The sequence below is a fragment of the Capra hircus genome, chromosome 20 (assembly GCF_001704415.2).
Source record: "Capra hircus breed San Clemente chromosome 20, ASM170441v1, whole genome shotgun sequence".
Classification (NCBI taxonomy): Eukaryota; Metazoa; Chordata; class Mammalia; order Artiodactyla; family Bovidae; genus Capra; species Capra hircus.
Genome location: NC_030827.1, coordinates 55,882,371 through 55,899,102, shown reverse-complemented (window position 1 = coordinate 55,899,102; position 16,732 = coordinate 55,882,371). Strand labels below are relative to the sequence as shown.

Sequence of the window (16,732 nt, the reverse complement as noted above, 5' to 3'; positions counted from 1 at the left end):
ACCTCTGAAATGACACTGACTCCCACTGAGAGCTACAGTGAACAGTTTGGGCTGAAATCCTGTGGCTCCTCCCTGTGTATTTATGTATAGCATAATATAGGGACAGTAATACTTTCTATACCATTCAGGAACTTACTTTAGACATCTAGGAAGTTGTTTTTGACATCTTTCCTTGTGTTTGATTTTGATCACATGAGTCTTTTAATTACTACAATGAGATTGCTTTTCTTTTTTGTTCTAAGTCCTCCAGAAACGCTGATGCTTTAAGACAGGGACCATGCTTTCCTTGTGTGTCCAATTTCCTGGCCCATCACTCATTTTCACAGATGACTTTTGGGTCCCATTAAAACTATTGATACTATAGCTGTTTTTGTGGTTGGTTGGTTTTTAGATATCCTCAACCATTTTCGCCAGATCTTTCTTGAATACATTTGCAATTTGGCTTTCTTATTTCTTACTATTTTGCTTTTCTGTTTTGGGAGGAATCATTCTTTCTGACATTACGTTGAACTTTGCTGAGTAGGAGATTTCTAGGCTTAAGAAGCAGGAGGGTTACGGTTTCTGTTTGGAAGTCTTGGGAAGTCTATCCAAAGAGCAGAGTTGGGGAGATGTTGGAATTTGACAATATTTGCACTTGGAGGAGCAGGCAAAGCAGCATCGCTTTACTAATTTACAGCAAAAACAAAACAAAAAAATTGCATTCTCTGCCTTCTGCTTGGCAACTTACTTTGCACTTAAAACCAGTTTATTTGGGGCACTATTTCTTGCATTGGAGTTAAAAGTAAAAATACCAGTAGAGTATTTGATCTGAGAGAGAAGCAGGTGGTAACAAGAAATGCTGGTCTTAAGCTTCACAATACTTAATGTTGGAACCTCTATAGTCTCTTTTACTCAAAAGGAAAACCGTATGAAAAAGTGTTCTACAACATTCTTTCTTTATGCCATTGTAAAGTCACTTGTTATTTGAAGAGCTTAATGGGTGATTATGGAGGAAGGGCAGCTGAAGAATTAAGGACTATTTCCCCAAGACTAAGGTCCCTCTGTTCTAATCCTCTGCCCTGTGTCTGTTGAAACAGGTAAGCAGTGCTTGAAAAAAGCCCTCCCTGGTTAGGGAGGCAAATATCCTTTGATCACTGGCTTTATGTATTTTCTTTTATTTATTTATATTGAAGTAAGTCAATTTACAGTATCATGTTAGTTTCAAGTATACAGTATGCAGATTCAGTTATACACACACACACATTCCTTTTCAAAGTCTTTTCCCTTATAGGTTATTACAAAATACTGAGTATAGTTCCCTGTGCTATATAGTAGGTCCTTGTTTATATAGGTCATATTTATAAACAGTAGTAGGTATCTGTTAATCCTAACCTCCTAATTTATCCCTCCCCCTTTTCCCTTTGGGGCTTCCCATGGTAAAAACTCTGCCTGCAATTTGCAGGAGACTCAGGTTCAATCCCTGGGTGGGGAAGATCCCCTGGGGAAGGGAATCTTCCCTCACTCCAGTATTCTTGCCTGGAGATTTTAATGGGCAGAGGATCCTGGTGGGCCACAGTCCATGGGGTTGCAAAGAGTCGGACATGACTGAGTGACTAAACCTCCACCACCTTTGCCCTTTGGTAACCATAGGTTTGTTTTTGTCAACGAAAAAAGATGCACAGCTTGGGAGTTGCAAGTTAAGTTTTATCTGGGGCAAAATGAGGACTGCAGCCTGGGAGGCAGCACCTCAGATATCTCTGAGAGACTGCTCCAAAGAGGCAGTGGGGGAAGGTCAATATATAAGGTTTTGGAGAAGGCCAAGTTCAGAACTATTAAGCACTCATTTTATAAAAGGTTTTCTGTTAGTAGTGAGGATCTGATGTCACCATGAAGGGATTTAATGCTTTGCTAGATAAAAGGAGATGCAAGGACTGAGATCCTAACATGAAAGTGAACGTTGCTCAGCCGTATCCCACTCTTTGCGACCCCATAAACTATACAGTCCATGGAATTCTCTAGGCCGGGATACTGGAGTGGGTAGCCATTCCCTTTTCCAGGGCATCTTCCCAACCCAAGGTTCAAACCCAGGTCTCCCACATTGCAGGCAGACGCTTTGCCCTCTGAGCAAACAGGGCAGTCCATCTCTGCAGAGGCAAATGGCAAATGCCCTCGTTGTTCAGTCATTGTCAGAGCTCTTGGCAAGCGTCAGTTTGTAGTTGACATTTTCTATGTCTAGTTTTGTGTATGTGCTTCATAGAAAATGCTAGTGAGTAGATAAAAGTGCTTTGGGATTTACAGGATAGGTGGGGAAATTCCTATCTGTGAAAGGGAGGAGAGAGTTGGGAATGAGAACTATTCAGGTAGAGGATAAGATTTGTTTTTTATCCGTTTTTTATCTGGGCCAAAAATGTTCCCAGTGTGGTGCCAAGGCCAGGTTGCTCCTTGCATTTCAGGTCCACTGTTTCGTGGTAAACACACGTTGGCTCAGGTTTCCAGCTCTCCTCTTACAGGACAGAAAGAGGAGTGTGAAACAGGGGGCCAGGTGAGTTGTTTTCTTCCTTTTACTCAGCATGTAGGAATACAGTGATTTAAAAATCCTTGCCGTGGCTCTGAAGGTCACCGCCTAGATCTGTGATCTATCCAAGAAAGGTGGCAATGAAGGGGCTCAGGGTGCAATGCAGCCCCTACTCAAAGGAAATCTGTTAATTCTTTGCACCTCCAGAGTTGCTGCCTCCACTGACACCTTGAACCACAGCAAGAGACAGTTCCTCAGGCAGCACGTGCTCTTCAGAAAAATCAGGTGTTAAACCAAGGTTTCTCCACTCGCTGTTACTGACATTTCAGGATGAGCAACTGCCTGTTATGGGGGCTGTTCGGTGTGCATTGTAGGAGGTTTAGCAGTAACCCTAGTCTTTATCTATTAGTTAAATCTAAAGATGCTTGATCTTTATCTATTAGCACCACTTCTCCCCTTATGAGTTTTCCCCAAAGCCTGGAGATATTGCCGCTTGTCTTCTGGGACTCAGAAGAGCCCTTGCTTGAGAACCATTGACTGAAACAAAGTCCTTTCTCAGCTATGTGAAGGCTGAGACTGTGATAACGGAGGCGGAAGATGCGGCAGGGGGAGGGAGAAAGGGAGAAAGAGGACGCAAATATGCACGTCAACATTTTCCTTTGATTAAAAATTATGAGTGTATTTAAGAAAGAACAGCTATCTACTTTCATATGTAATACTGCCTGTCTAACCTTTAGCTTGCAATTCATAGAAGAGACCTTGTGAACAAACTGCAGCAATTCAATCCTTCGCCCAATACTTAGCTGTCCTGCTGAATTGATCAAATTCTCTATAGAGGTCTCTGTGGGTTTGCATTAATTCAGTGGCCCTGAACAAGAGCTAGTCAAAAAGATGTCAGGCAAAGGTGGCTAGGGGAACACTGGGCTGACCTGACTGTGACCATGCTTTTGCTTCATTCATGTTGGTCCACAGGTATTATTTGGGGTCGTAATTCTCTTTTCAGTATTTAGGAGGAAAGACTGGGGAACTGGGAAGGTGCCTGGCCTCGGTGGGTGATATGAGAGGTACCGAGAGGGGAGTTGTGGGTGAGCTTTGGATGTGAGGCGAGGTCTACATAATAATCTACCCTATATGTCTCAATAACAATAGATATGATTTTAAAAGCTGAACACATATTGAGGTTTTTGTAAGCCTACTCATTTAGGTGACATGAGTCCATTTCATTGCAAGCAATTCTATAGCAAATCCTTTAGTAAAAATCAGTAGTGGCCGAATCATTTATCTTTTTGATGAATATTTCCATAATGTAGGTTATGCCTCACTGAAGCAAAATATGTAGGCAATTGAAAATGACAGTGAAATTCATTTTACATCCCAGGAAGTCTAGCTTTATGAAAAATTATTCACTCCTTTTAGAGAGTAAAGCAATTTTTATTTTCATGTATATAATGTTGAAAATTAATTACATTTGTCACAAACTGCACCTTTAACATCTACTTCCAAGTTAATTTGTCTATAATCTAAACAGCGAGTGGTATCCATAATAGTTTATGTTAACAATTTTCTGAACTCCAGAGCTTTAAATTGCTTAGTCATTAATTCCTTAAGTGTGGGTTTAAAAAAAAAAGAAACAAAACCTTTCAAGAGCATGCATCTTAAAAATGTAAGATGTTAGATGAACAACTAAAAATGAGTCTAAAAACATCAACAAATTGGATTTTATAATGTATTGAGATATAACAGATATAACGTGTTGGGTACCACCTGGTGCATATCTATAAATTCTGGAAAAGCTTCCATTCTTAAGATTAATAGCACTATCAGCCAGTTACATCATTATTTCATTAAAGAAGAATTGCTTTAAAAATCTTTTAAATAAACAAATCTGATGGAAGACCAAACTGAAGAGACCTGAAGTCTCACTGATGTAAGCTTTTGCCTCCTGTTTCTATGGTAACCTGCGATCTATATTCTAACCACACCTTTGAAAGGCTTGTTTTCTCCATCGTGAAAATTTAGCTAGGAGCACTGAAAGTACCAAACATTAATTGTTAGGGTTTTTTTTTTTTTAATTGAAAAATGAAAAGATAGAAGATAACATCCAAAGACTTACCACACAAACACATTAGGAACACATATTTACTCATTTGGGGATGAGTTTACATGACTGGAAGATCACAGGAATGAAAACTGAATGCTAAATGAAATAACTACGCAGATACCCTAACAAATATATTCAATACATATTATGAGCATAAAATTGTAAGTGCTCATTTAATTGCATAGGGTTAAAACTTAAAGACTTGCTCATAACAGTTCAAAAAAAAAAAAAAAAGATAGGCCAGTAGTTTTCAACCTGGAGGGATGTTTGCCTCCCGGGGGATGTTTGGCCATGTCTGGAGACATTTGGGTTGTCAGAAGTGGTGGTGGTGGGGGTGATATGTGTGTTTCTGTGTATGTTACTGGTAACTAGTGGATGGATAGAGGTCAATAACGATGATGAACAACCTACAGTACACTGGACAGATACACCCAATCCCCACCCCCATCAGAAAATTATCTGTCCAAAACAGGACACTCAGAAACCCAACACCTAACTTCATAAATAATGTGCTGGAATGAGGGACATATACTGAACACAGAAAATTATTGAACATTTATGTTCAAATAAATAAAATGCTTTTATTTGTAATTTGCTTCCCTGTTTTTGTACCATATTTACTTCTTTGGCTCAGTGATAAAGAATCCTCCTACGAATTCGGAAGCTGCAGGAGATGTGGGTTCGATCCCTGGATGAGGAAGATCCCCTAGAAGGAGGAAATGACAACCTACTCCACTATTCTTGCCTGGAATATTCCGTGGGCAGAGGAGCCTGGTAGGCTACAGTCCAAGGGTCAAAAAGAGTTGGACAGGACTTAGCGACTGAGCGCGCGCGCGCACACACACACACACACACACTTTGTTATTTCATTTAAATAGGAAACAGACAAAAGAAAAAAATGAAAACGACTGCAGAATTCCCTTGCCCCTTTGGCTTTCATAGGTGTATATTTCCAGCTTTCACGCCTTTGTCTAATTCGGCGTGACCCACATAAACTGTAAATATCAGTACAGTCAGGGAGCCTTGTTCCACTGCAAAACTTCGAGGCTTGTATGGGGTTGATATTGTCACCCAGCTTAATTTAAATATAGCAATTATATTCTGGTAAGTTTATTCCTTGTTAATCGGAAATGGACTTACCTTTTCCCACTTGAATGCGGATGCACTTGCCTTTGGCGTCTGCCTCCTTGTAACATATGGTTACACTGTATCATTCCGGCTTTGGATACATTCCTATCCTCGAATCCTCGCCCAGGTCAAGAGGGCAGAACCGTCCTGGAGAAGCAGCCGCAGCATACTTTGGTTTTCTTTGCTGCGATGTAGGCGAGCCAGAAAGCAATCCAGATACCGCCAGAGGGCGCCCAAATGCCGCAAATGAAAGTTCCAAAGCCTCAGAAGGGTTTTGCAGGAAGGGTAAAATTGGCTTTTGTCTAATGAAAAGAGCTATACTGTTCTAAGCGATGTCGTGTTACGTTATTTTTCGCATTTGCTTCTTGCCAACAGATAAGCAAGGTGAGCATACATCCCCACCCTGGTGGTTATTTTGTATTCCTGTGATAAAGTGGCAGCCCCCCAGGGACACCCCACACCCCGCAGTTGGCCACGGTTTTGACCTGTGCGTTTCTGAGCTTGCACTGTGCGGCTTGTCTCGGCTAACTCTCTCTTCCTGAGAACTGGTGCCTCCGTTAAAGCACAGACATCAAAAAAAAAAAAAAAAAAAAACCAAACCAAAAAAACAAACAAAAACCCGACGGCTCCGTGCCTAGGGCTCTGGTCTTCCCTCCTTCTCCCAAGTCCTGAGAGCATCCTCGCAGGGGCGACGCCGCGCGCCCGGCCAGCTGGACCTCCACGCCGCGCTGGTCCAAAGCCGCAGCCTGGCGGGGCGCAGCACACTCGGTGCACCCGGGCGCCGCCCAGGCGTGCCTGCCCTGGGAGACCACTGTCCACCCTCGGGCGTCGGTCCTAATGGCCCGAAGGGAGCCACCAGGTCAACCCCTCCCCCGAACCTCACTGCCCGCCGGGGTATCAGAATTTCAGCCGGACATCGCGAGCGTTCGGATGGGATGCTGCGAAAGGGTAGCAAGGGGCAGGGGGCGTCAGGCACCACCTCGAGGCGGCCTCTCAAGGTCTGAGCGAGAGCCCGATACCTTCTTACCCAACCGTTCCAAACAGAATAGACGGAGAGAGAGAGGGGGGCGCAATGGAGAGCAAGTGTGTGTGTGTGTGTGTGTGTGTGTGTGCCCCAAACATCGCCGGCGCTGCGGGGGGAGGGGAGGCGGCGGAGATGGGGGGCCAAGGACTGGAGAGGAGTGGAGGGGAGGTGGGTTGGGAGTGGGCTAGGAAGGCAGGAGGGGCCCGGGGATGGAGGGAAGGGGACGGGGAGAAGAGGGGAACCAGCCCTTTGGAGAAGGCAGGCGGGGGTACCCGGGCGGGCGGGGCTGGGGGACCGCGGGGAGCGGACCGGAGGCGGGCGGGGCCCCGAGCGGGAGGGAGGGGAGTGGCGTTCGGGGGGCGGGGCGAGCGGGGGCGGGCGGGCGCGCGGGGGAGGGCGCAGGGCAGGAAGGGGAGGGGGAGCGCGCGCGCGAGAAATGCAGAGGCTGCGGCGGCGGCGGCGAGGGCAGTAGCGGCAGCGGCGAGGGCGGCGGCGGCAGCAGCGCGACAGCTCGCTCCTCGCTCCGGGCTCCCCGCCGTCGAGCCGGGGAGAGAGCCTCCCGCCTAGCGGCCAGGCACCCGGCCGGACGACGCCCAGCGACCCGGGCCCCTCCGCGGCACCGCGTTCGCCTCGGGGCGGCCACAGGCACCCAGACCCGGTAAGGAGGCGCGCCCCGGTGGCCCCCGCAGCCGCCGCGGACCGGGGGTGCCGGCCACCCCGGGGGCCTCCGTTCCCTTCCCCCCACCGGCACCCCCTTCTTTCCCCATCTGCACCCGCCCCCCCCCCCCAGGCCCTTTGTTCTCTCTCGGCGCCGCGGCCCGGGATGGGGGGTGTGGGGAGGGGGAGTGGTGCGGGGCCCCCGATTAGACGGCGCTGGTCGTGGGGGTGGGGATCCCTCGGGGAGGGCTCCGTCGCGCCGCGGGGGACTGGAGAGATGGGGGGAGCGGCCCCCCGAGGTGGGTGGCTGCAGCCACTCGCAGGGTGGGGAGGCTGGGGGGATGGGGGGCTGGTGAGCCTGTTAAGCGGAGTTGGTGGTGGGTAGCGGGAGGAAAGCAGCTAGTGCAGCAGGAGATTGCGGAACGTGAAGCCCTTCCGGTGCACTGAGTCCCGAAGAGACCGTTTTGTGAGTCTGGTGGGAGAGGCTGTCACCCGCCCGGCTCATCGCCGGGAAGAAGGCGCTGGGTGCGGGGGTCGCAGCGGCAGAAGACGAAGGGTGGGGGTGGGGTGGGGCGAGAGTGTAAGGGGGAGAAGGGATACGGGGGGACGTGGTGTGATCAGAAGGAAGGAGGTGGCTTTTTGGTTCAGCAAATGGGTTTCCTTGGCCGCTGGGACTCCTGAATCTTGGCTTGGGGTGGCCGAGGAATGCGAGGTTCACACGACAACGTGCCTCCCGAGGCACCACTGAGCGGATCAGAGCCCCAGCCCGGGAGGGGGCCGAGCTGCCTTGCCATTAACCTGTGGGCTCCATCTGAGCGTGTCCTAGTCTCCAGCACTCAGTTCGGAGAATGCGCTGGGCGCCTCCTCTGGCGGCTCTGGCCCGGAGGGTGTGAGCTTGAACCTGACAGCGCGCGGCCCCTCGCCGCCCAGCCCGGCCGGGAGCGAAGGTTTAGGGTTTAGTAGGTTTTGCCTAAAGCGCTAATACTGAAACCCGACGCCTGGTCCCTGTTCCCCCTTCTTCGCCCAATCGCCTCCTCCCTCTTTCCCCAAAGAATAAAAATTGCAGAATCCTTGGATCCGAGCGCACACACAATGCGTGGCTACAAACCGCATTCTTTTCATGAATATTCATCGAACGTTTGGCTGGGCTCCTTATCTGCTTCCTCAAGAGACATTTCCGCCTTGAAACGAACTCAGTGAACAGTCTTTGCCTGTGTAATTTTCACCCTGCTTAAAATAACGCAGCGCACATGGGTGCATTTTTTAGTATCTGGAACAGGATTGACAACCACGCCTCGGTCTGCCGCGAGGCCACTAGCATATCTGCGGCAGGTTAAAATCAAACAGTGTCAAAGAGGTGGTCTTCCTGCACTAGGGGTGTGGATCAGCCTCGCAGGGATTACAACCGGGGCTCACAGACCTCAGTACTGCGGGCAAAATGAATGAATCCGGACTGTAATTACCTATTCCTTTGTCTTGGCCTCGCGCATGCGCCGGAGAGCAGGGTGTGGAGGGCCCGGGCCGACCCATCTGATCCCTCCATCACCCACCCACCCACTCCCTTCCCAAGCCCAGGAACAAAGGCGTTTGCCCTAAATGTTGCGTGAAACCCTTGGATACAGATGACAGTTTTCCCTCACCCCGTGCGTATATTTCTTCTCCCAGGCTATCTCATCTTTTGCCTTCTTAGCTATTTCAATTGATGAAAAATAAGATTAGCCTTGATGCTGAGGGCAAACTGTGGGGTTTAATGTTTTTGTAACCGAACACTGCTCTTTTCCTTTCTCGTGCAGTTCATTGTTCTTTTTCCTGTAACGTATCGCACTGCAGTGATGGTGGCCCTATTAATTTGCATCAGTTAACCGTTTGTCTGAAAGATTTTTGCTGCTGGCCGTTTGATGAAGAGACATTGGCCTCAAAAATGACAGTGGGTCTTGCCCCTGGTGTCACTACGGGAAAAATTAAGACATTTGGCATTTCTTCGAACAAGAGGGCCTACAAAACCCAGAGCTGAGAAAATCGTTACTTTGTCAGGATCCTAACGCTGTTTTCTTTTGATTCCTACCTCATTGTTTCATTAGGAAAATCCGAGAAGAACCCCATGGAGATGGAGACCACTGGTAGGGGAGGAAGAAGGCACATGGGGCTGCTGGGGTGAAGATGGTCTATTAAGTTCTTAATTTTTCTTTTCCGTATATATCGATATATGTCTCCATATATATATATATATACATATGTGGACATAGACACACAACATTTGATGGTTGATGACTGATTTTTCTTTCCAGTGATGCAGATTATGGCCTCTTTTTGGGCCAGTTTGTTCTACCAGCTAAAAAGAGACTTAACTGTTGTGTATAAAAAGGAGCTAAATAATTACATTTTGCCATGGTACGTTACACTTGAAAGAATTTTATGTTTCAGTATTCTCAGTACACCCTGGTAAGACAACACGTGGCAGGAAAATGGAAATTATCTTTTTTGTTCCTGTTAATAAAACTTGATATTGATCAAGTTGAATGTATCAGGACCTTTATTTGATATGGAGGGTAGCCACCTGCTACCCACTGTCCTCCATAGTATTGGGTGGATTTTTTAGGGTTTAGAGGGCTAGGGGTAGGGTTTTTTTTTCTTTAGGTTATGTTTTTGAGGAACAGATGAGTCGGAGTATAGATCACATGCAATAACAAGTATATACCAGTATGCCCCAATTCGACCAGTCTCAGGTTTTTGAGCAAGATAATTTTTAAATTGAATTATAAATGATCGGTTACCTTATTCTTTTACCCGGCTAGCTTTTTGGCAAGCTTTAGCAGGTGGAGAAAGGGAGCTGAGCCTTTTGACAAAATGCGCCAACAATGACCATATTATCAGGGGCGCCAGTGGCGTATCTCTCCTTAACTGATACACTTGCTCTTATTATGCAGGCAGAAGAGAGCCTTTTCTCCCTGTAGACCATCCTAATTTGAACATCTGATTTGAGTGGAAGAGTCCTACAGGGCTCTGGCTCCTTATCTTTGGAGGCATCCGTTGCAGTCTTCCTGGATTTACTAGAACAAACCATATTATAATCTCAGGTTGGATGTATTGTGTCTCGTTAATTTTTGTCTTTAAAATTTTTTTCATAGTAAGGAAAATTTCAAACCATTTTCATTCCACAGTCAAGATAAGGGGAGTATGAAAAACTTAGGAGATTTGGTCACTGTTAAATGGATGTCTGTAATATCCACTGTAATTTTGTAAAAAATTACCAAAATCCAAAACCATTTTTAAGGAAAGTAAGGTGCCAGGTATATACATATGTATAAACACACACACACAATTTGTATGTATATATACTCATGTTACAAAATAAATTTTATTACTGATATGAAACAAAATAGTTTATACAGAATATCATTTTATAGTGCTTCATGTTGGTCTTTGGAAAATAATCAGTTTTCTGTTCTTCTCAGTATGTATATAGAAGGGAGAGCCTAGCTGGTCTACTAAGATACTTGTTTCCGATTTTTACCAGTGTACCCCTGAAATAAATGGGTTGCATTGAGCATCTTAAATTAGCATGTTCATTTAGGGTCTTAAACATTCACATGAAAGCATTTTAAAAGTTGTAATAAACAAATGCTTATACTAAACAGAAGATTTATAAAGTTGCTCTGCCTTATCTTTATTATTGTTTATAAAATTTTGTTTCGAAAATATTTAAAAAGAGGCCTGCTCACTATTGTTCATCAAAAGCAATTGATTTCCTTTGGTGTCTGATTCTGTTGAAAGAGATGTTCTGAATTGCTTAGGTCTTTATTTTTCTAATATGTAGTTTTAACTTACTACTTTATATCCTCTATCAAAAGATTAACATTTTCTTGATGATTATTTTAGTTGGTAAACTGGAAGCCAGGTACTGTGGAGGTAAAACTGAGCTTGTATATGAGTTGAAGTTCTGGAGGTGGGTGGGGGGATGGGAACAGAATCTGTTGTTTTATCACGTTTTCTTAACTCATTGAATCCTGTCCATTTATTCTGACTCTTAAGACTTCGGGTAATACAATGCAATGGGAATTTTGCAGCTTAAGTCTGGTGGATTAGTATCAGGAAATAACCCAGGCTGTGAATAGCCAGAATGTTTTTTAGAGAGAAAATATTCTTGATAGGGGGGTTTCCTAGGGTGTAGTCGAAAGGAGAGTCAGTTTGAAAAATCTCTAGGCACTGGCTGGGCCACTTTGACCAAATTGCTTCAAACCACTCTGAATTTCATTTTATCCAGTTGTAAAACTGGAGTAATAATTCCTAATTTTAGGCTATAAAAAGGATCACACATGTCTGAAAAGGGCGTTAAGTACAGTGGCTGGCTCCTCGGGGCCCCTCGCCCTCTCAGTCTGCATTTTCAATGTAGTCATCAGTGTGATTGACATCAGTAACTAATTTCTATATATTGAGCTGTGTTTTTGTTCCATACTGATTAAGATTTGAGGGTTTCAGTATATTCAGTCAGAAATAGGATATTTCAAACCTCATGGAGATACATATTTGAAATTCTATGAGATACCGAATGGGAGTTTGCTCCCATGTGAACTGAATGACGCCAGAATGGCCACCCTCACTGAATTTCCCACGGCTGCCTACATAACTCAAGAGACGGCATTTCAGTTCTTTTGAGAAAATACAGGGGTGGTCTTAAAACCACAGAAGTTCCCAGCCTGTCAAAAGATTGTTGTTAAATGCCGTCCCCTCCCCTGCTATCAAGACAGACATCTAGGTAAGTGTCATGTAAGAAGAAAATGTCCAGTAAACCGTATCAGAAGTAAATGATAATCATCTAGATCTTACCAGTGGGTAGTTAAATTGTAATTTTGAAAAGACACAAGCCTAGGAAGCAAAGTGATTAAACGACATTCTCTTCTTTGTTCTGGAACTCAGAAATGGGATGACGTGGATGCTGAGTCTCATAATATATTTTTCTTCTTCTGCACCCTAAGGGTTTAAGGAACATTAAAAATCAGGCTTTCCAAAGGCAGTAGATGTTTTTGAACAAAAACAGGGAAAGCAAGAGTTTTTTTGACTAGTCAAGGAAGTTAGAGAGGGGAGGTGCTAATTGAGCATGCCTCGAAATCTAGGAGTAAATTCCTGAAAGCTTTAAGAGTCTTTGAAATGGAAGCCATCTGCAAGCGCCACAGGGACCCAGGTCATAAGGACACATTTCAAGATTATATAAGAAAATGGTGTTCAGCTGGGAAGGCCAAGTATTTCCACATTTCCTTCTTATCACTTAAGATGCTTTCTAAAGTTGTTTTTGAATTGATTTATTTTCTTAATCATTTTGGATGACTTAAGAATTTCGTTTCAGCCATTTACTAGCTGTGTGACATTTGTCAAATTGCTTAACTTCTCTGCTTCAATTCTCATCTGTATAATGAAGATTACAATATAAAGTTTCTGTAAATATTAAGTAATCAAACAGGAGAATACCTCATACATTCTGTAAACCTTCATAATGCACACTCACTGTAAAGCGGTGAGAGGACCAGCTTTCTTTCCTTCCTCCTCTGTATCTATAGCTGTTTATATTCTTACTTCAAAGGTTATCATTGCAAGAAAGTCTGGTTGGGGTACCTTGGACAGGTAGAACATAGAAACCTGGTTTAGAAAAGCCTCCAAATGCAGCTCTGATGCCTTGAAGTTGTTGCCAAGATACTTATGCTAGTTTTAAAAGTCCAGAGTGGGTCCCCAGCCCCCATATGGATTAGATTACAATGAAAAACAATACTGTGAAAGTCTTTGGAACTTACAGCCCCTGGTGACTCAGATGGTAAAGAGTCTACCTGTAATGCAGAAGACCCAGGTTTGACCCTGGGTCAGGAAGATCCCCTGGAGAAGGAAATGGCAACCCACTCCAGTGGAGATCTTCAGAGAAAGCCTCTCTGTTTTGATCTGGACTCCACTGGAAGACCTTAGGTATAGACACAATTCATTCATACCTGAAAAGACTTGGCTTTGTAGTGTCCTGAACCAAGGTGCATTCATTGGCATCTGAAAGGAGTCAGTACAAAGATTGGTAAAAACCAATTTAGATATTTAAAATCCTGAGGACACTGTTCCACATCCCCACCACCCACACCAGGAGTAAAACCAAAGCTTGTCTTATTCAGGGATGTGAAGGTATTGTTACCTGTTGACAAAATATCTGCAAATAATTATCCCCCTGGCAACCTTAGTCACTGTGACCAAAAAAAAAAAAGAAGTTTTTTGCCCTTTGAGATATTTGAGATGGTTCATCCTGGAATCACTTTGACTTTTCAGGCATTTAATTCAGGGATCTGCCTAAGTGATTCATCTTTGGCCTTCTGGACACTGGGCTTTACTGTTGAGTGAAGGTAAAATCATTTTCATTTTGGTTAAATTATTTTTTCTAATAGTTTCTTTAAACAGGATTTTGAATCTTATGGAATCAGAAGGGAAATTAATTTATCTGTCAGATATCCACTGTGGGAAAGTGCTTTTGGGTATGGTAAGTGTATCATAGAAGAAATTTCCTTTTTCCTTTTAAATATGGAGAAGTTAAGGGATGAAATTGGACATCTATTGACTATTATGTGTCTTATGCTGTAATTGAAATTTATCCCCTTAAATTGTAAGAGGCATTTTGCCTGTGAATAAATGACCAAAAAAAAAAAAAAAAAAAAAGAGGGTTAAATAATGTACATAAGATCCTAGGGCTAACAGAAATTAATAGAATTTGGATCCATGTCTAATAGTCCTATTCTGCTGGCCAATGCTGCTTTTTCCCGTAAGCCTTGGCCATTTTATCTCATGTAATATGGACACTTGGGATAAAATGGATAATATATTGTAACATATTAACCTCTTCAATATTCATTTAGAGAGGGTTGTGCTAGGTTCTTCTCTGAAAAATTATCTTAGAAGAGATACACTGTCTAATACATATTTAATCCATAAATGCATTTAGTGGCCTCTAGATTAGAAATGCTTCCTGTTGTGTGAAGATAGGCTGATGTCTTTAAGTCATCTCTTTTTCTGGGGATGACGATGATAAAGGCTGCTTTTGAGGACTGTAGAGAAATGGCCTCATTGCACTTCACAGGTAGAAATAATCACTCGAATGCCTTATCTGTAATTCTGCTTTTGAAATAGTAATCAGAGACACTAGTCAGCCCTCTTCCAGCTCTGTAGTTGCCTGATCAGAAATAAACCAAGTCCTGAACTCGTGACCCCATTTTCACTCTACCTCCACGAAGGGTTCATTTACACGAAGTCGGTGGCTGTGTTTAAATACTCTCCTAATTATCAAAGCAACCTCAGTGTTCTTTGTAAATTCTTGCATCATCCTAACAGAAGGATTGTAAGCTCATCACTAAAACACTTCTTTTGGAACTCAGAGGACCTTAGAAATGTTAGTGGCTTAGTCAAGGTCCCATGAGCTGGTTAGTGGCCAAGTGGAAACCCAGGTTATTTCCCGCTAAAACTCCATTCCTACCAGCCCTCCTTTTGGTCTAATTGAGTCAAACTCTTACTATCTTCAGCTTAAAAAAAAAAAATTCTTTCCTTTCTTTGACTCTGATACCAGTTTTTGGTTTTTTTTTTTTTAAGTCTTTATTGAGTTTGTTAACAATATTACTTCTGTTCTTTTATGTTTTGGGTTTTCGACCCTCGAGGTACGTGGGATCTTAGTTCCCCAAACAGGGATGGAACCCACACCCTGTGCCTTGGAAGGGGAAGCCTTACCCACTGGACCACCAGGAAGTCCCTGATAACAGTTTTTGAAAATCCAGTCCTGAGCCTGTCTTCTCTCCAGCAGAGACCCAGTTCCGCCTTCTCGATAGCACCACTTGTGCTTACTGCCTGCTGCTGCTTTTTCGACATGCCATCTTCTCCGCTTTCTTCTTATTATAGGCGTGTGGTTTCCTTCAGATGCTAAAGAATTTATGGCATGCGTTAAAATAATTTCGCCCAGAAGACTAAATTTTTGTGTCATATCTTTGTTTCTCTCCTAAAATAAACAAATGTTGCAGGGTTTGGAGCCTGCAGATGGAGGGTAGGAGTTTGAAAAGAAAGCCAGTTGGTTTTAGACTAATTTGGGGGCTGTGGAGTGAGCAGAGCAGTGAAGCATTGTGCCCTAGAAATGCTCCAGAATCTCTTGGAAGATCCAGTGTGCACAGTGCTGTAGAGATGGGCATGAGTTTTTCTGGCCATTCCTAGGGTTATCTGGACTTCCCAGGTGGCACTAATGATAAAGAACTCGCCTGCCAATACAACATATGTAGAAGACAGTGGGTTTGATCCCTGGGTCAGGAAGATCCCCTGGAGGAGGGCGTGACAACCTAGCCCAGTATTCTTTCTTGGAGAATCCCATGGACAGAGGGGCCTGGTAGGCTACAGTCCATAGGGTCACAGAGAGTTAGACAGAGCGAGTTAGCACACACAGACAGTCTGGGTTACTGGCTTGAGAGCTACATGAAACGTGAGGTTTGATCTTTTTTCTTTAGAATGATCAGAATGATCATTTGTGGTATTTGGGATGATTTAGAGGATTTAAAAGGGCAGTAAGTTTCTGAAGTAGTCATTAAAATATGAAACTGAAGTACTTAAATTGTTAAAACACTTGATAAAGCTTAATATTCAGATGTTTGAAATGAATTTTAGCAATGTAAACTGTGTGCATTTGTATTTGGAGAAAACTGTGATAAGTTTATTTTTAGATAAGAGAGTTCTAATTCATATTTTAAACAATCTATTTAGACATTTCAGTAAGTAGAGAATGAGTCTTAGATAAATTTATATTTTTTCCCCAGGGAACCCTGCAGTAAACAAATGACTTTGCAATTTGTTAATGCTTTTAAATTATCATAGTTTTGCAGGTTCAGAAATGGAAATATTTCTTAAATAAAGCCAAATTAAACCCTTTTTTTTTTAAAGTTTATGAGGCAAAGGATATCAGAGAACAGCTTCTCCTGGTTAAGCTTTCTAAATTACGAGTATCCTAGATTGCTTGGCTAACTAATTTTGAAAAGACCCACATCAATTACCTGATGGTGGCCATTCAAAACACCATTGCCAATAGACTAATACAATAGCCAAGTTAAACAGTAACAGGATCTACTTGGGGAAATAGTATATCAAAAGAGAAAGCAATAACAACCATCTAGTGCCTGTGAGGACATCCAGATTTCCTTGGAATCACTGGATCTTCCCACAGTCCTGTTTTAAGCCTCTCTGAGCTTGTCTTGGAAACTATAGGGGCTGTAGAAGATTTGCTGACTCTGACCTTTATGAATATTCTCAGCTGTTTCAACATGGGATAAGAGCATCTGAG

General features: G+C 43.7%; 2 protein-coding genes across 3 annotated transcripts in view; one reads left to right on the top strand and one right to left on the bottom strand.

Annotated features, from left to right (window-relative positions):
* The window catches only part of BASP1 (brain abundant membrane attached signal protein 1), a 93,362-nt gene that overhangs the window by 32,320 nt on the left and 44,310 nt on the right, over positions 1–16,732 (top strand). The window contains exon 1 of one of the 2 annotated variants that reach the window (XM_018065750.1): positions 7,178–7,405. The exons of the other annotated variant lie outside the window; for it this stretch is intronic. The gene's annotated coding sequence lies outside the window, so the exon portion shown is untranslated. Of the gene's footprint in view, positions 1–7,177; positions 7,406–16,732 lie in introns of those variants that run through there. 2 annotated transcript variants of the gene reach the window in all.
* On the bottom strand, positions 6,932–15,282 carry LOC108638396 (basic proline-rich protein-like). The gene is made up of 2 exons (XM_018065477.1): positions 15,145–15,282; positions 6,932–7,762 (listed from the first exon to the last, which is right to left on the bottom strand). The coding sequence occupies exons 1-2, from the start codon at positions 15,280–15,282 to the stop codon at positions 6,932–6,934; spliced, it is 969 nt and encodes a 322-aa protein (XP_017920966.1).